At 52.2% G+C, this 18,566-nt stretch overlaps 1 protein-coding gene across 17 annotated transcripts in view; it reads left to right on the forward strand.

Moving 5' to 3' along the window:
* DMTN (dematin actin binding protein) overlaps positions 1 to 18,566 on the forward strand; it is a 33,494-nt gene that overhangs the window by 11,178 nt on the left and 3,750 nt on the right. For 6 of the 17 annotated variants that reach the window (XR_009211661.1, XR_009211662.1, XR_009211659.1 and 3 more), the window contains 9 exons: positions 6,417 to 6,587; positions 6,784 to 6,858; positions 7,226 to 7,381; positions 8,697 to 8,741; positions 9,101 to 9,200; positions 9,575 to 9,631; positions 9,876 to 10,028; positions 12,018 to 12,142; positions 13,415 to 13,520. Coding sequence is in view for 2 of the 17 variants with exons in the window: in XM_058433592.1 (XP_058289575.1) it covers positions 6,570 to 6,587; positions 6,784 to 6,858; positions 7,226 to 7,381; positions 8,697 to 8,741; positions 9,101 to 9,200; positions 9,575 to 9,631; positions 9,876 to 10,028; positions 12,018 to 12,142; positions 13,415 to 13,520 (835 nt within the window). In the remaining 15 variants the exon portion in view is untranslated. The remainder of the gene's footprint in view (positions 1 to 6,416; positions 6,588 to 6,783; positions 6,859 to 7,225; positions 7,382 to 8,696; positions 8,742 to 9,100; positions 9,201 to 9,574; positions 9,632 to 9,875; positions 10,029 to 12,017; positions 12,143 to 13,414; positions 13,521 to 18,566) is intronic. The other 11 variants (XR_009211671.1, XR_009211670.1, XR_009211669.1 and 8 more) reach the window with 5 other exon arrangements.

Consider the following 18,566-nt stretch of genomic DNA (forward strand, 5'->3'; position numbering starts at 1 on the left):
TCTCTCTCTCTCTCCCCCTCACACATGTGCGCACACACACATATACACACACTCTTCTCCACCCCCATTTTCCCGGCTGGCCTTATGACAGCTTAAAATTTAACCAGTACAAACTTTATGCCTTAAGGCTAGGCCCACGTTTACATGCAAATGCCCCCCAAGGGATAAGACCAAATTTCTGCCTCTGCGGAAATAATTTATCAACCAACGTGCTCTCTAACAAATGTCAGGGGGTGGCGCCAGGGTACAGGGCCCTGGCTGACCCCAGGAAGCAGAGCCAGATGCTAAAGAGCAAGACCCAGCAGTGGGGTTGTGGGCAAGAAAGGACTGGGGACAGAGCAGAGGTGAGAGGCCAGAGGCTCAGTGACTCACATCAGCTTTGCCTGGGTGGTATCGCGGTGAATGGTTTTAGAAATCAGACAGACCTGAGCTTAGATTCCACACAGTACTGTGTCTTTGACCAACTACTTAACTTGTTCTAGTCTCAACTTGTTCATGTGCAAACGAGATACTTGCCAATCCAAGCCAACCCACAAGATTGGAATGTAAGGGTTAAATTGAAACAAAGATGGGCTGGGCAGGGGCTCACGTCTATGATCCCAACATTTTGGGAGGCAGAGGTGGGAGGATCACTTGAGCCCAGGAATTCGACACCAGGTTGGGCAACATAGGGAGACCCCATCTCTACAAAAAAAAAAAAAAAAAAAAATTTGTTTTGAATTAGCCGGGTGTTGTGGAGTACTCCTGTAGTCCCAGCTACTCAGGAGGCTGAGGCAGGAGAATGGGTTGAGCCTGGGAGGTCGAGGCTGCAGTGAGCTATGATCATGCCACTGTGCTCCAGCCTTGGTAACAGAGCGAGACCCTGTCTCAAAAAAAAAAAAGGAAAGAAAAAATTGTGAACTGACCAGCACAGTGCCAGCCATAACACAGACATTCTATAAACGGCAGCTGTTCATATGACTGTAACCATCAGGATTTTGAATCATGTTTCTGAGTGCCTGTGCCTCCGGCACGGTATTTGTGCACGTGTGAGTATGGGGATATATGACCACATACTCCTGAGACATGGCTTACCCTGGGCCACTCACCTCTCACCTCTCTGAGTAGCCACCACTCTGACAGATAGCCAGTCTGACAGTAGCCATCACTCTGACAGACAGCCACTGTCACACTCTGCACCCCTCCCCCAGCTGGTGTTCCAGGAAGATTCCAGGGCCTCCCCTAGGCTCCAGAACATGCTGAAGTTATCCAGTCTCCCTCCTGCCCCTCTCTGTGTGCAGCTGCACACGCTCCTCAGAGTGACCCCTCCAAACCTCCGACTCACCTGTAAGATCTGCAGAGAACCTTAATTCCCATTTTTTTTTTTTTTTTTTTGCCACAGAATCTCACTCTGTTGCCCGGGCTGGAGTGCAGTGGTGTAATCATAGCCCACTACAGCCTCAAATCCCTGGGCTCAAGTGATCCTCCTGCCTCAGCCTCCCAAGTAGCTGGGACCACAGATGTGCAACCACTATGCCCAGATAATTCTTCATTTTTTAAAAAGTAAAGACAGGGCTCACTATATTTCCCAGGCTGACCTCAAACTCCTGGCCTCAAGTGATCTTCCTGCCTTGGCCCCCGAAGTGTTGGGATTACAGGCATAAGCCTCTGTACCTGGCCACCATCTCTCACTTTTGCTGGGAAAATGGAAGCCCTATATGGTTGTTACACAACTTATTTCCCTGTCCTCTCCTTTCCAGGGAGTGCAGCAGTGACATGATCATAGCTCACTGCAGCCTTGACCTCCCAGGATCAACCCAACCTCCTGCCTCAGCCTCCAAGTAACTGGGACTATAGGCATACTTCACGACACCCAGCTAATTAAAAAAAAAAAAAATTCTTTTGTAGAGATAGGATCTCTCTATATTGCCCAGGCTGGTGTCGAATTCCTGGGCTCAAGTGATTCTCCCACCTCTGTGTCCCAAAGTGTTGGGGTTATAGGCATGAGCCACTGCCCAGCTCATCTTTGTTTCCAGGGAGCCTTTCTTCCCAAAGCCAGTCTTGTACTTGGCTGTGAACCTGATCCCTTCCCTCCTGCTGCCGTCTTGCTCCACCCACCTAGTGCCCACTGCCCCCTGCAGCCTCAGTCTTTCCTGTCTACCGTTCCCTCTCTGCTGTCTGCAAACATATTAAAGGCCTTAGGCCAATCTTATCTCCTCCAAAATGACCCTGCCCTTCTATCACACTTCTTGGAAGGGCCACTCCCCCTGGCTGTACCACCTGGCCAGCACCCCCATCACCCCCCCAATCCCTAACCAGGAGGCCACTATGGCCCTGACATTCCAGCTGGAGGAAAAGCACTTCTCCTCACCTTCTCCAGGGTAACACTCAGCTTACATGATGTTCTACTCTGTCAGCCCCTCCCTCTATCCCTCCCTCCCTCCCATTCTCTCTCTCAACATGTTTTGCACATTTACTGTGTATCAGACCCTTTGCTGAAAACACAAAGACTCACTAAAGACTCCCTGGCCCCTGCGAGCTGCCATCTAGTTTTCCTCTCTCTTTCTGACTGTGCCATCTCTGGCTATTTCTTTTCAGTTCCCCAGGTTCCCAGGATGCTGTTGCTGACCTTCTTTCTCCCTTGGCAATCTCGTGTTTGGACTTCCACCTCTAGGCAAATGACACCCACGTCTGGTTCCAGCCTGGCCTCTTCCATAGGTTCCTTTCCCCCTGGACATTCCTACCTGTTCCCCTGCTGCACCCACTACAACCTCCACCTGTCAAAGTGACTTCCTCCTTTCCCCTTCTCCCAGTCTCTTGGACTTGCAGCCTCTTCCATGGGCGCCCCAGATCCAGAACTGCTTTGCACATTCTGCCTCTAGGGTTTCTCCCATTTGCCCTCTCTCCTTCCTGCCCAAGTCTAGATCTTCGCAGTGCCCTGCTGAACTACTGCTGTAGCTTCCGGTCTGGTCTCCCTGCGGGGACCTGGATCGCCTCTGCCTGTCCAGTCTGGCTCTCAGGCTGCGACCAGATTCATTTTCCCAAAACACTGCTTGAATCGTGTCACTTCTTTTTTGAGCCTTCTGTGCCCCCCTGTTGCCAACAGATTACGACATAACCCTAGGCTGGGTTCAGGGTCTCCATGATCTGGCCTCAATCTCCTGTCCCAAATGCATCTCAACCTCATGACCTCTCCAATCCAGCCATATCTGCTGTTCCCCAGGCAGGCCCAGTGCATCCCCATATCCCCACCTTATGCTGCTTTCTCTGTCAGGAGCCCCTTTTTCCATTTTTGCACGATCTCAAACTCGGCATCTTTCAAGGCCTACCTCAAATACCTCTTCCTCCAGTAAACCCTTTCCCCTCTCTTGACACCCCAGCAGGAGGAATCTCTCCTGTGACTTTTCATAGTGCTTTATACTATCTTATCTGGTACATGTAGTTTTCTGCTTTGCATGGGAGTTATCTAGATGCATGCCTTATTTCTGGAGGAGAAGCTTAGCTCCTCTGACTCATCTTTCTGTTCTCCACAAGGCTTACCACAGAGTCCTGCTCTGTGTTCATTGCAGAATAGGTGCCCAGAAAGTATTTGTTGAATGGATGAATAAAACAGTACATGACTAAGTGGATGGATGTATGGATTCAGGGAGGGATGGATGGATGGATGGATGGATGGATGCAGGGATGCAGGGATGGATGGATGGATGGATGAATGGATGGATGGATGGATGGATGGAGAGATGGATGGATGCAAGGATGCAGGGATGGATGGATGGATGGATGCAGGGATGCAGGGATGGATGGATGGATGGATGGATGCAGGGATGCAGGGATGGATGGATGGATGGATGGATGGATGGATGGATGGATGGAGAGATGGATGGATGGATGGATGGATGGATAGAAGGATGGATGGATGGATACATGGATGCAGGGATGGATAGATGGATGAACAGATGCATGCATGCCTGGATAAGCATTTGCCCCTGGGGCTAAGCTAAGTGTATAGCTAGTTTGATCCTAGCTATAAACAAAGTAAAGATAGGGGAGGGAGCTAACAGCTCTTCAAGTATGTACCAGAATTTATTCTTCTTTTCACTTAATTAAAAGCATTACAAAGCAAGTACTAAGAAGGGAAGAGGAGTATAAAGTTCCAGAACGGAGTCTTTCCATGGGCACCAACACCTTGTGTGACTCTGATGGCCAGAGTTTTTTTTTTTTTTTTTTTTTTTTGAGATGGAGTCTCGCTCTGTCGCCCAGGCTGGAGTGCAGCGGGACAATCTGGGCTCACTGCAGGCTCCGCCTCCTGGGTTCACGCCATTCTCCAGCCTCAGCCTCCTGAGTAGCTGGGACTACAGGCGCCCGCCACCACGCCTGGCTAATTTTTTGTATTTTTAGTAGAGACAGGGTTTCACTGTGTTAGCCAGGATGGTCTCAATCTCCTGACCTTGTGATCCGCCCATCTCGGCCTCCCAAAGTGCTGGGATTACAGGCGTGAGCCACCACGCCCGGCCTGCCAGAGTCTTGTTTTGGAGATGCCATGGTTCTAGAATTCCAAACAGACTTGAGAAATCTGGCAGATTCTAGCTTTCCTTACTCTCACCTGATACTGAGTACTAGGCAGGCACTGTGAATCATGCTGAAGACACAGTCATTTTCAGCTCCACGACTCTGGACAAATTTTTAACCTCTCTGAGCCCATTTCCTCATCTGTAAATGGGTCTACCTTATAAGGTTGTTGGGGCAATGAAACAAAATAATCCTTATAAAGGCTTCTCAAAGTACCTAGCACATAATGAGCATTCAAAAAATGATAGCTCTTTGCTCTGCCACTCAAGCTGGAATACGGTGGTGTGATCACAGCTCACTGCAGCCTTGACATCGTGGGCTCAAGCAATCATCCCACCTCAGCCTCCAGAGTAGCTGAGATGACTACAGCTGCATATCACCACATCTGGCTAATTTTTACATTTTTGCTAGAGACAAGGTCTCCCTATGTTGCCCGGGCTGGCCTCGAACTCCTGACCTCAAGCCATCCTCTCTCCTTGGCCTCCCACATAGCTCTTACTGTTGTTTTCACTCTCCTGTGATTTGCAGTCTGTCTAGTTAGGGAGAAAACATGTTCCCTGTAATTAAGTGCTTAGCTACATTGGTCTGTTTTTAAGTCCCATTGGAATTCAGAGAAGGGTTGATCCATGAGGACTAGACTAGTACAGGGGGCCTCCCAGAGGAGCGGCTTTGGGATGGCCCTGGAAGGCTGGAGGCACCTGAGAGGCAGAGAGGTGGACAGAGCAGTGGAAGGTGTCGAAAGCAGGAAGGTGGGGCTGGGCATGGTGGCTCACGTCTGTAATCCAGCACTTTGGGAGGCCGAGGCAGGCGGATCACTTGAGGTCAGCAGTTCAAGACTAGCCTGGCCAATATGGTGAAACCCCATCGCTACTAAAAATACAAAAATTAGCCAGGTGTGGTGGCACACGCCTGTAATCCCAGCTACTTGGGAGGCTAACAGGAGAATCGCTTGAACCTGGGAGGCGGAGGTTGCAGTGAACCGAGATGGCACCCCTGCACTCCAGCCTGGGCGACAGAGCAAGACCTTTTTTTTTTAACGAGGCAGGGTCTTACTCTGTCACCCAGGAGTGCAGTGGTGCGATCTCGGCTCACTGCACCTCGATCTCCTGGGCTTAAGTGATCCTCCCACCTCAGCCTCCCGAGTAGCTGGGACTACAGGCATGCAGCACTGCGCTTGGCTAATTTTTAAAAATTTTTTTGTAAAGACAGGGTTTGGCTATGTTGTCCAGCCTGGTCTCGAACGCCGGGGTTCAAGCGATCCTCCTACCTAAACCTCGCAAAGTGCTGGGATTGCTGGCGTGAGCCCTACCTATGCAGTGTTCTAAAAATAATTTTGTCCATGAAACAAAGTTTGTGTGAAGTTCTGACGTGTGGAATTTCCACTTGTGCGTCATGGTAGGCACTCACAAAGTTTCGGAGTGCGAATGTCAGGTGTTGGATGAGGGATGCTGAAGCCGGGCTGCTCAGGGAACCCTCCGTGTTAACCCTTCCTGGGCGAGCGCGGGGAGGTGGCGGCGGGGACAGCGCCCCGAGCGGCAGTGGGACCAGCAGCCGGGAGGGGAGGGCCTGAGGCGGGGCCGCAGGCCGGGCCGGGGCGGGGAGGGCAGGTGCGGCCGGGCCAGGCCGTGGAGGCCTCCGCCCGGGCAGCCGGCTGACCCCTGCCGTCATTTCCTTTGAAGCCAGAGAACAATGGCTCAAAAACAAGTGCAGCCCGTCCCTCGGTCGCCTCCCGTCCACGCGCGTTCTCCGGGGCTGAGCGGATGGGAAGCCTGAGCTTCAAGGGGCCCGGCTGCCTGGAGAGCGGCCGCCCGCGGAGGTCCCGCAGCCTAACGCCGCCCCGGCGCGGCCTCCCTCCCTTCTCCCCGCAGCCTGGAGAGTCACCGCCGAGGGATGAGGACGCGCCGGCTGCTTTCGCGGCCCCGAGCGCGCAGCGCCCAGCAGCCGCGCCGAGCCTGACACGCTGTCCTCTCCCCTCGCGCACAGGGCTCTGCGAGTGACCCGGCGGGCGAGCTCCGTGCTGCATGGAACGGCTGCAGAAGGTGCGCGGCGCCGCCCCAGGCCGGGGGCGCCGAGGGCGGGTGGGGGCCGCTTGGGAGTCCAGGGCGCCACCTGGTGGCCACCCGCCGCGCAGCGCCGCGCCGCGCCGCGCCCCGGGTCCCGCAGGCCTAGGGCCGCCCCCGCCCCGCTCCCGCACACACGCATGTGCCCACCCGCCCGCCTTCTCGCTCTCCCCAGCAACCACTTACCTCCCCCGGGAGCGTGAGCCCCTCCCGAGATTCCAGTGTGCCTGGCTCTCCCTCCAGCATCGTGGTGAGTTCCCCTCTCGGCCACCAGCACCCCCCGGCTGGGAGGGGGGAGGGTGGGGGACCCCTGGCTGCTAGAGGGGCTTCCCGCAGAGCCTCCCCAGTGGTGGTCCCGCCGGTGCTGGCGGGCAGAGAGAACCCAGAAACCCAGAGAAGCTCCCATATCCCCTTCCACTGGTCTGGCCTCGTTACACCTGAAGTGATAGGAAAAGGACTATCATGTTTTACGGTGACTAATTTCTTAAAATAATAGAATTGTTAACGTCTGTAATGGCAGTCAGTTTTCTTGGTAATTAACGTAAGTCTAGCTAGCAGGTCCAGTGTCCTAGGCGGGGCTTTCGGCACAGCTGTTTCACGCGCACCTTTCCCTTCAGGCCAAGATGGACAATCAGGTGCTGGGCTACAAGGACCTGGCTGCCATCCCCAAGGACAAGGCCATCCTGGACATCGAGCGGCCCGACCTCATGATCTACGAGCCTCACTTCACTTATTCCCTCCTGGAACACGTGGAGCTGCCCCGCAGCCGCGAGGTGAGGGGGCTCCTCTTAGGCAGGACTCGGGGGAGGCCCCCCAGCCACACTGGGTGGGGACTGATCCCTCCCGTGCTTCCTATCCTGGAGGTCTGCCTTGGCAAAACAAGAGAGGAAACTGCGCAGGACCAACCAGTCAGTCCGTCCAGCGTTCAAGAGAGCAGGCAGAACGGGCTCTGAGCTGGCATGTGGCTCAGATGTAGAGGGGTGGACACATTTGGATGGCAGCAGCACACAGGAGGCACAAAGAGCAAGATTTGTGGAAACAGTTCAGAAGCATTGAGAGTGGGGGCTGAAAGTCTAGCGGAGGGACCTGTGTGATGTTGTGGCCTCAGTTTACCCTCCTGTAAAATAGAGGTGACCTCCTGCCCATCCATGCGCAAGGTAGTGAAGGTGCAGGAGACAGTGCAAGGCAGGTGCTCATCAACTGCCTCCAAGACAGGGTAGCGTCATGGCTGACCAGTGACAGGGGGCTAGACTTTCGGGTGACTTCAGTACCAGCATGATGAACCCGGACCTCATCCTTGGATGCTTCTTGGTCTTGTCTCTTCTATTTGTTTTGAGGCTCTGAGGACAGGACCAACTATTCCCCAACTGGTTCCCAGGCTAGGCACGGTGGCTCACACCTATAATCCCAGCACTTTTGGAGGCCAAGGTGGGAGGGTCACTTGAGGCCAGGAGTTTGATACCAGTCTGGGCAACATAGGGAGACCCCCATCTCTACAAAAATTAGCAAAGTGTGGTGGTGTGCACCTGTAGTTTCAGCAGCTCAGGAGGCCGAGGTGGGAGGATCCCTTGAGGCTGGGAAGGGGAGGCTGCAGTGAGCTGTGATAGAGCTACTGCATTCTAGGCTGGGCAACAGAGTGAGACTACAAGAAAGAAAGATGAGAGAGGGATAGAGAAGAAAGAATAAGAGAGAAGGGAGAAGAAAGTGGAGAGAGAGGAAAGAGAGGGAAGGGAGGGAGGAAGGCAGGGAATGAAAGAAAAAGGAAAAAGGAAGTAGGAAGAAACTAAAAGAAAGATTAGAGAGGGAGAGAGGAGAAGAGGGGAGGAGAGAGGACGGAAGGAAGAAAAGAGTGCCCTCGGAGCCCCAGGCATACTGAGCAAGGCTTGCGTGCTTCTCTGTGCCTCCTGTGGGAAGGCTGAGGACTTTGTGCAGGGAACTGTGGGAAGGATCCAAGAAAGCAGAGGTGGCCCGGAAGCTGGCCAGGAAAGTGTGTGGCTTTGGGTGGGGGATGAGGTGGCCTCTCTGGAGTTCTAGGGAAGAGGCTGAATCTGCCCCTGTAGCTCTGACCAGCCCCCTCTCCATTCACAGCGCTCGCTGTCACCCAAATCCACATCCCCCCCACCATCCCCAGAGGTGAGTCTGCCCCACACCTGCAACTTGCCCTGCCCTGCCCTGAAAGGGATCCTAACTCCCTCCCCTCACACGTCAGACCGAGCTCTGCAGAGCCCAGGGAGTGCCGGAATCAGTGGCCCCCCGGCTGTCACTGGCCAGCTCTGTGTCCATCATTCTGTCGGACCCAGGACCTCAACCCTTTCTCCCTGGGCCAGGCACCATCAGTAGGTCCTTGGGACTGTGCCACAACATTGCCCTGGGTTTGGAGGGATGCAGCCTGCCAGGATGGGGGGACAGAGAGGGTGGTGTGAGCTGACGGGGTGCATGTGTGGGTTGGAAAGGGTTAGGGGGCCCTGGAGCCACACGCTTCTGCTCTGCAGGTGTGGGCGGACAGCCGGTCACCTGGAATCATCTCTCAGGCTTTGGCTCCCAGAACCACTGGAACCCCCCGGACCAGCTTGCCCCATTTCCACCACCCTGGTAGGTCTTCTCGGCACAACCTCATTGTTTCCTAAGACTTTCTCCATCAGGAGCCCCAATCCCCTTATGCTCAGTCCCCCACTCTCTGGGGTATATGCTCACCTCAGAGCTAAGTAGGCCCCAGGAGGCCAGGACCCCTCCCAGGGATGGGAGACCTGTCACTTTTTTTGTCTCCCCCAGCCAGGAAAGTGTAAAAAGTCCCAAACCCCTGAGGGACAGTGCCAGGAATGCTAGCCCTGTCTTGGCTCTTGACAGGGAGTTCCTGTCACTCCAGTGAGTTCCCCATCTTGTCCTGTTCCATCGTCTCCATTCTCCTGGCTCCAGCCTCCCTGCCATCAGCATGTCCTCCTCCTCTTCTGTTCTTCCTCCCACAGAGACCTCCCGCCCAGATTCCAACATCTACAAGAAGCCTCCCATCTATAAGCAGAGAGGTGAGGGTGCTCCCGGCTCACCAGAGCCTGCTTCCAGCTGCATGCTGGGAGGCCGTGCCCTGGGGCTGCGGGCTGGCTGGAGGGGGTCGGGAGGACAGCATGTCACAGCAGCACGTGTGCCCGGTGCTCAGCGTGTACACTGCTTTTACCTGCAGGACCTCACAGGTGTGAAGGGGGAGGGGTGAGGGTAGCCAAGTTGGCCTCGGGCAGGGCACACCTGGCTGACCCTGGCCTTTGTCTGCAGAGTCCGTGGGAGGCAGCCCTCAGACCAAGCACCTCATCGAGGATCTCATCATCGAGTCATCCAAGTTCCCTGCAGCCCAGCCCCCGGACCCCAACCAGCCAGCCAAAATCGAAACTGACTACTGGCCATGCCCCCCGTCTCTGGCTGTTGTGGGTAGGAGAGATGGGGAGAGGGGAATGCACTGCACTCCCTCCCCTTGGCTCTTGCTGCAGCCCCGTGAACCCACTCCCACCTCTGCCCTATGGTGTCCTCGTGGGCTTTTTCCCACCTTCAGGAGCCCCCAGGCTTCTCGCTCACTCACTCTCTGTGTTCCCATAGCGCTTGGTGTAAGTGGCCCTTTTATTGGTCGTTCATTTTCTTTCCATTCATTTATTTCCTGACTCAGCAGACATGTATCAAACTTCTGCATCCCAGGCTCTGTGAGGGGAGTGCTGGGAAAGAGAAAGATAAATGATAGATGGTTTGGTCCCCAGCGAATTTTATTTTAATTTGTATTTGTATACATTTATGGGGTACAAGTGTAATTGGTTACCTGCATAGATTGCACAGTGGTGAAGTCAGGGTTTTTATGATATTGTTATCTGAATAATGCACGTTGTATCCATTAAGCAATTTCCCGTCACCACCCCCCACACCCTTCTGAGTCGCCCTGGTCTGTCATCCCACTCTCTACATCCATGCGTACACACTATTAAGCTCCCACTCATGAATGAGAACATGCAGTCTTTGTCTTTCTGTGTCTTGTTTGACTTAAGACAATGGCCTCCAGTTCCATTCATGTTGCTGCACCCACTGAATTTCAGTCATGAGTGTGTGTATGTGTGTGTTGCCTACCCAGCTTCAAGGCAAGGTGAGAAAATGTTACTCTTATTTTATTGTATTTTTATTTTATTTATTTATTTATTTATTTATTTATTTATTTTGAGATGGAGTCTCGCTCTGTTGCCCCAGGCTGTAGTGCAGTGGCACAATCTTGGCTCACCGCAACCGCCACCTCCCGAGTTCAAGCAATTCTCCTGCCTCAGCCTCCTGAGTAGCTGGGATTACAGGCATGCACCACCACACCTGGCTAATTTTTTGTATTTTTAGTAGATATGGGTTTTCATTATGTTGGCCAGGCTAATCTCAGACTCCTGACCTCAAGTGATCCACCCACCTCAGTCTCCCAAACTGCTGGGATTACAGGCGTGAGCCACCACGCCTGACTCTCTTTTTAAATTTTGAGACAGGGAGTCTTGCTCTATTGCCCAGGCTGGAGTGCAGTGGCGAGGTCTCAGTTCACTGCAACTTCCACCACCTGAGTTCAAGCGATTTTCCTGTTTCAGCCTCGCAAGTAGCTAGGATTACAGGTGCCCACCATCACACCTAGCTAATTTTTTTATTTTTATTTTTATTTTTTTTTATTTATTTATTTGGAGATAGGGTCTCGCTCTGTCACCCAGGCTGGAGTGCAGTGGCGCAATCTCGGCTCACTGCAAGCTCCACCTCCCGGATTCACGCTATTCTCCTGCCTCAGCCTCCTGAGTAGCTGGGACTACAGGTGCCCGCCACCACGCCCAGATAATTTTTTTGTATTTTTAATAGAGATGGGGTTTCACCATGTTCGCCAGGATGGTCTCGATCTCCTGACCTCGTGATCCACCTGCCTTGGCCTCCCAAAGTGCTGGGATTACAGGCGTGAGCCCCCACGCCCGGCCTATTTTTATTTTTAAATATTTATTTATTTATTAAGACAGAGTCTCACTCTGTTGCCCAGGATGGAGTGCAGTGACGCCATCACAGTTCATTGTAGCCTCAAATTACTGGGCTCAAGCAATCCACCTACTTCAGCGTCCCCACTAGCTGGGACTAGTGGGGCATGCCCCACCACACCGGGCTAATTTTTTAAAATAATTTTCTATAGAGACCATATTACCCCAGGCTGTTCTCAAATTCCTGGCTCAAGCGATCCTCCCACCTCAGCCTCCCAATGTGTTGAGATTACAGGCATGAGTCACCTACCCACCCTACTTTATTTAAAAAAAAAATTGTAGTGGCCTTATCAAGGTCCGGCCCAGAGCAGTGCACAGAGGCTGCGCCATGTAAACACACACTGACCCCATGGCGAGTGACTCCCTGCCCGCCTTTGCTTGTGTCTCCTAGAGACAGAATGGAGGAAGCGGAAGGCGTCTCGGAGGGGAGCAGAGGAAGAGGAGGAGGAGGAAGATGACGACTCTGGAGAGGAGATGAAGGCTCTCAGGGAGCGTCAGAGAGAGGAACTCAGTAAGGTAGCATCTCGCCACCCCCACCCTCCACCCCTGTGCCGGAGTCTCGCTCTGTCGCCCAGGCTGGCATGCAGTGGCATGATCTCAGGTCACTGCAACCTCCGCTCCCAGGTTCAAGTGATTCTCCTGCCTCAACCTCTTGAGTAGCTGGGATTACAGGCGCGCCACCACCTTGCCCAGCTGATTTTTTTTTCTTTTTTTGTATTTTTAGTAGAGATAGGGTTTTGCCATGTTGGCCAGGCCGGTCTCGAACTCCTGACCTCAAGCAATCCACCCATCTCAGCCTCCCAAAGTGCTTGGATTACAGGCGTGAGCCACTATGCCCAGCCAACCCTGTGTCTTTCTGGGGACAGAAGTTCTGGCTCCATAGCTAGTCGAAGGGGTTCCTACCCAAAAAGCATGCTTTTTGGAACATGTGGGGGAGCCTCTTCTTGCCAAGACCCCAGGATTTTGCTTTTGAAGGGACACCTGGACTTTATGCTGCCTTCCGGGGGACACTACTTGATATTAGGGTCGAAAGCGCAGCAAAGGGTGGTCCCATCAGAGCTGGGAGCTAGCAGCCTGAGTGATCCATGGGAAGAGAAAAAAGGAGAGCATGGGCTACGGGCCTCCAGCAGAGGAGAGAGAACCATGGAAAAGCCATCGACAGTGACATGGGCCTGGGCTCTGGGCAGGGTGACCTGGGACAGGGACAGGGAGGCCGCCGTGGTAGAGTTCTACTGAGCAGCTCTGACTCCTGGCTCTGAAGGGTGGCCAAACCCATTGTGGCCATGTGTCAGCCACGAACGAGAGGCTCTGTGAGCTCCAGGGCATGAACCAGCAACTTGGGAAATGTCCGCAGTCCTGCCTGCACCATGCCCAACTCTGGACCTTTTAGAGATAAGAAACGAGTATTGGCCCAGCACAGTGGCTCACACCTGTAATCCCAACACTTAGGGAGGCTGAGGCAAGAGGATCACTTGAGCCCAGGATTTTGAGACCAGGCTAGGCAACATGGTGAAACCCCATCTCTACAAAAAAAAACAATTAGCTAGCTGGGTGTGGTGGTGCATGCCTGTGTTCCCAGTTCCTCAGGAGGCTGAGGAGGTTGGATTGCCTGAGCCCAGGAGGTCAAGGTTGCAGTGAGCCATGTTTGTGCCACTGAACTCCAGCCTGGGTGACAGAGTGAGACCCTGTCTCAAAAAAAAAGAAAAAAAAAAAGAAAGAAAGAAAGAAAAAGAAAAGAAAGAAACAAGTGTCTAAGTCTTGGCTCCATCTTCCTTTCTCCCTCCTCAGGTTACTTCCAACTTGGGAAAGATGATCTTGAAAGAAGAGATGGAAAAGTCATTGCCGATCCGAAGGAAAACCCGCTCTCTGCCTGACCGGACACCCTTCCATACCTGTGAGTGCTATGGAGGGGGTCAGTCATCTGGCCAGAGATGGAGGCCTGACTCTGTGCATCTGTTGACTTGTGACACATACAGGATACAATCCCTGACCCAAAGCACGGCTGCTCTCCTGGGAGCAAGAATCCCAGTCATGGAACAATGTCAGATGATAAATGAGAGAATCGGCTAAAATATAATTCATCAAGTTTGGTTTAATTTAGCAACCATTTATTGAGTGTTTACCATGTGCTAGGCACTGGGCATATAAGCAGGGAAAAAATCTAGTCTTGTCCTCTGGTAGCTTGCTGTCGGCGGGGAAACTGTCATGGAATCTGGGGTTTCAGTACAGTGTGGCCAGTATTGTGATCAAGGTGCACAGGGTGCTTTGGGAGCACAGCAACAGGGCCTGGGAGGCCAGACTGAGGGGTTTTGTTGTTGTTGTTTGTTGTTTGTTTGTTTTATTGAGACAGGGCCTTGCTCTGTTCCCCAGGCTGGAATACAGTGGTGCAGTCTCAGCTTACTGCAAACTCCACCTCTGAGGCTCAAGCAATCCTCCCACCTCAGCCTTCTGAGTAGCTGGGATTACAGGTGTGCATCACCATGACTGGCCAATTTTTAAAATTTTCTGTAGTGACAAGGTCTCACAATGTTGCCCAGACTGGGCTTGAACTCCTGGACTCAAGCAATCATCCCGCCTTGGCCTCCCAAACTGTTGGGATTACAGGTGTGAATCACCACGTCCAGCTTAAACTAAGTCTTGAAGGCTGAGACCAAGCAAGCCAGACAAAGTGAGTGGGAGAGGGCATTGCAGACATTGGGAATGGTGTGGGAGCGAAATTGGGAACATGAAACATCTGGCTGGCTGAGCCTCCAGGAGTCTGGAATTACAGAGTACAGGGTACACTGTGGGGCAGTGGGCAGTGAGGCCAAGAGATGGGGAGCGGGGCAGGCTTTGAATGACGTGGCCCACTATCCAGCGTGCTACCCTGGACTCCCTCAGAGCTTGGCGGCTGGAGAGGAGAGGAGAGACCTGAAAACCCAGGAATGGAAGCTGCAAAGACTCTTAAAGCCTAAGAGGGGTCCCGGCACGGTGGCTCACACCTGTTGTCCTAGCACTTTGGGAGGCTGAGGTGGGCGGATCACAAGGTCAGGAGTTCGAGACCAACCTGACCAACATGGTGAAACCCCATCTCTACTAAAAATACAAAAATTAGCCAGGCATGGTGGTGCATGCCTGTAATCTCAGGTACCCAGGAGGCTGAGGCAGGAGAATTGCTTGAACCCAGGAGGTGGAAGTTGCAGTGAGCCAAGATCGAGCCACTGCACTCCGGCCTAGGGAACAGAGCGAGACTCTGTCTCAAAAAAAAAAAAGCCTAAGAGGAAACCACATAGCGTCACTTCTTCATTGTAGCTGCCAGAGCCAGTCACTGGCTGCCTAGACTCAAGGGGAGGGGAGCTAGACTTCTTCTTCTTCTCCTTCTCGTTCTCCTTCTCCTCCTCCTCCTCCTTCTTTCTTCTCCTTCTCCTTCTTCCTCCTTCCTCTTCTTCCTTCTTTCTTCTTCCTTCTTCCTTCTTCCTCCTTCCTCCTTCCTCCTCCTTCCTCCTCCTTCCTCCTTCCTCCTCCTTCCTCCTTCCTCCTTCCTCCTCCTTCCTCCTCTTCCTCCCCTCTCTTCCTCCTCCTTCCCTCCTCCTTCCTCCTTCCTCCTCCTTCCTCCTTCCTCCTCCTTCCTCATTCTTCCTCCTTCTTCCTTCTTCTTTCTTCTTCTTTCTTCTTCCTTCTTCTTCCTTCTTCTGGCAGGGTCTTGCTCTGTTGCCCAGGCTGGAGTACAGTGGCACCATTTTGGCTGACCGCAACCTCTATCTTCTGGGCTTGAATGATCCTCCTGCCGCAGCCTCCTGAGTAGCTGGGACTACAAGTGCATGCCACCATGCCCAGCTAAATTTTTTTTTTTTTTTAGACAGAGTCTCACTGTCACCCAGGCTGGAGTGCAATGGTGTGATCTTGGCTCATTGCAACCACTGCCTCCCAGGTTCAAGCAATTCTCCTGCCTCAGCCTCTCGAGTACCTGGGACTACAGGCACACACCACCATGCCCAGCTAATTTTTGTATTTTTATTAGAGATGGGGTTTCGCCATGTTGGCCAGGCTGCTCTCAAATTCCTGACCTCAGGTGATCCACCTGCCTTGGCCTCCCAAAGTGCTGGAATTACAGATGTGAGCCACCACGTCTGGCCTAATTTCGGTATTTTTAGTAGAGATGGGTTTTCATCATGTTGCTCAGGCTGGTCTTGAACTCCTGGGCTCAAGCAATCCTCCTACCTCGGCCTCCCAAAGTGCTGGGATTGCAGGCGTGAGCCACTGCGCCCAGCCAAGACCACTTCTTGATGACAGGTACCACAAGGTCTCATTGCAGAAAGCATGAACGATGGGAGGCAACAGTGCAGGCCATCTTTGGAAACAATCTACCACACTCTCCAATAGACTGGATAAGGGCTAAAAAAAGATGTGGGTCCAGAGAAGAGGGAATGGATTTGAGAATATATAGACAATTGAATCCGCTGGATCGAATCCAGTGGCTGATTAGACGTGGGAGGTGCAAGAGAGAGAAGCTGAGGTTTTTGTCTTGGGTGCTGGGTGATGACCAACTTGGAACTGAGATAATAAGAGAGGCGGATTTTCAGGGAAAGATGAGAGACTGGTTTTGGACATGTGGGGTTCGAAGTGCCCCATGTACAGCACTGTGGGTGGGAGGTGCAACTGGCAGAGTTGGGAGCTTGAGGGTCTTCAGCTTGCTCATATGTGGCAGGAAAACGGTGAGGAGAAAGTGAGATTGTACAGAGAGAGAAGGGAAGGGTGCCTAGGGCTTCCATTAAAGGTCCAGTCAGGGCTCACACCTGTAATCCCAGCACTTTGGAAGGCTGAGGTGAGAGGATTGCTTCAAGTCAGGAGTTCAAGATCAGTCTGGGCAACATAGTGAGACACTGTCTCTATAAAAAACAGAAAAATTAGTTGGGAGTGGTGGCATGTGCCTGTAGTCTCAGCTAGTTGGGTGGCTGAGATGGGAGCTATGATTGTGCCACTGCAATCCAGCCTGGGTGACAGAGTGGGACCCTGTGTCTAATTATATATATATATTAGAGGGCTGGTTTGAGGGCTGGTTGAGATCGAGCCCCAGAATGTGTGGGAGGCTGGCCTTGAAAGGCCTCCCCTGTGGGATGGGAACTTGGATCCAGGGGCAGGCCGGATGAGAAGCCGCGGTTGTCTGCTGAGCATTAGAGGGTGAGACTTGGTGAGAATGGCGAGGGTTTGGAACCGCCGTGGAGGGGAAGAGAAACCTGCGAGGCTTGACCTTCGTAGTGATGCTCATCTACATTGTGTGGGCTGTATGTCCACAGCTGGGGGCAGGATGGGAGCTGTTGGGTTGACCCTGGGTTAGCGTTTTGTAAGGATAGGTGCTGAGGGGCCAGGCTGCACTGTGGAGGAGCTGATGAAAGTAGTTGCTGTGCCCAGACACAGAGCCGAAACTGAGAAGTTAGTGACAGAAGGTGGGAGGTGGGGGGGGCGGTAGGAGGGGAATGAAGAAACTGGAGTTCTCCACGAGGTTGGTGGCCTGGGTGGTGGGGATGGAGCTGAGCCAAAGCCACAAAGTGAATGGTCCAAGCTCACAGTTTCTAGGCAGCATGGTGCGGCTGATGACAAGATCCTGGGCATGGCCCTTTGAAAGGGTTATCTCATGTGGAGCAGAGGTGAAAACCACTGGAACTGGGGAATTCAAGGACCTCAAGGTTAATATGTGGTTAAGACATCTGAGTGTTCCCCAGGGCTCTCAGGATGCTGTCTCTGTGGGTGGGAAGAGCTACAGAGGTTTATTAGAGAATGTGGAATAAAGAGTTAAGGCCTAAGGAATGATATGGAGAGAGGATGCGTGAAGGTTGGATTCAGTGTCAGTGTTCTGCCAGAATCGTCTATTCAGCCCAGATTAGCTCGTTAACTTCCATTTTGGCCTCGTGAAGTTGAATAACCAGACACCTACCTCCGGATCATCTTTGGTGTCCCTGAACTTGTGGGTGATTAATGATCACATGACTGCATAGGTTACTGTCATATTAAAACAACGTGAATTCTAGAATCATGAACAGGCATGTCATTCTGATTAAATGGTGACACTGGAATAGTCGCTCTGGAACACACGTAAGCATTTTATAATAGAAGTAATTTGGAGGGGAAAATCTTCATGCAGGGTTTGAAGGTTGAAATTCTATCAGTCGGTTGAATAAATGTATACTTATTATTGTAAGAGTGAAATGCTTCAATAGTGAATGGTGATTGTGAAAACTATTTTCTAAATAAAAATAAGTGTTAGGGGTAAAAATGAGGTTTTGTTCTCAATAGTCGAATGCTTCCAAGCAACAGATTTCATAAGAATATTTTAAGAAGAGGCTGGGTGCAGTGGCTGATGCCTGTAATCCCAGCACTGTGGGAGGCTGAGGCAGGTGGATCACCTGAGGTCAGGAGTTCAAGACCAGCATGGCCAACATGGTGAAACCCTGTCTCTAACAAAAATACAAAAATTAGCTGGGCATGGTGGCACGTGCCTGTAATCCCAGCTACTTGGGAGGCTGAGGCAGGAGAATCACCTGAGCCTGGGAGGCAGAGGTTGTGGTGAGCCAAGATGGTACTACTGCACTCCAGCCTGGGCAACAGAGCGAGACTCCGTATCAAAAAACAAAATATATATATATATGTATATATTAAGATAGTTCCTCATAGTTTTGAATCTATGGAGGTTAACTATTCATACAAAAATGCTTGTGGAAACAGTTGGTATAGATGCCAGTCATTTCGAGCAATTGGAGGTGAAGGCATTTTGAGATCACCTCAAGCTAAGGATCTTAGGTACAAAGTTATTTCCAGGAAAACATATTACTGGAAACAAATTTTCTTGAATTATAATCTGCAGTACTTCAAAATTTAGAGATCCTATTAAATGTGCAAGTTGAGACTGGGATCCAGTAATGCTGATGTGAAGTTGTTGACTGCTGGTACGATCCCCAGTGAC

The sequence above is a fragment of the Hylobates moloch genome, unplaced genomic scaffold (assembly GCF_009828535.3).
Source record: "Hylobates moloch isolate HMO894 unplaced genomic scaffold, HMol_V3 SCAFFOLD_22, whole genome shotgun sequence".
Lineage (NCBI taxonomy): Eukaryota > Metazoa > Chordata > Mammalia > Primates > Hylobatidae > Hylobates > Hylobates moloch.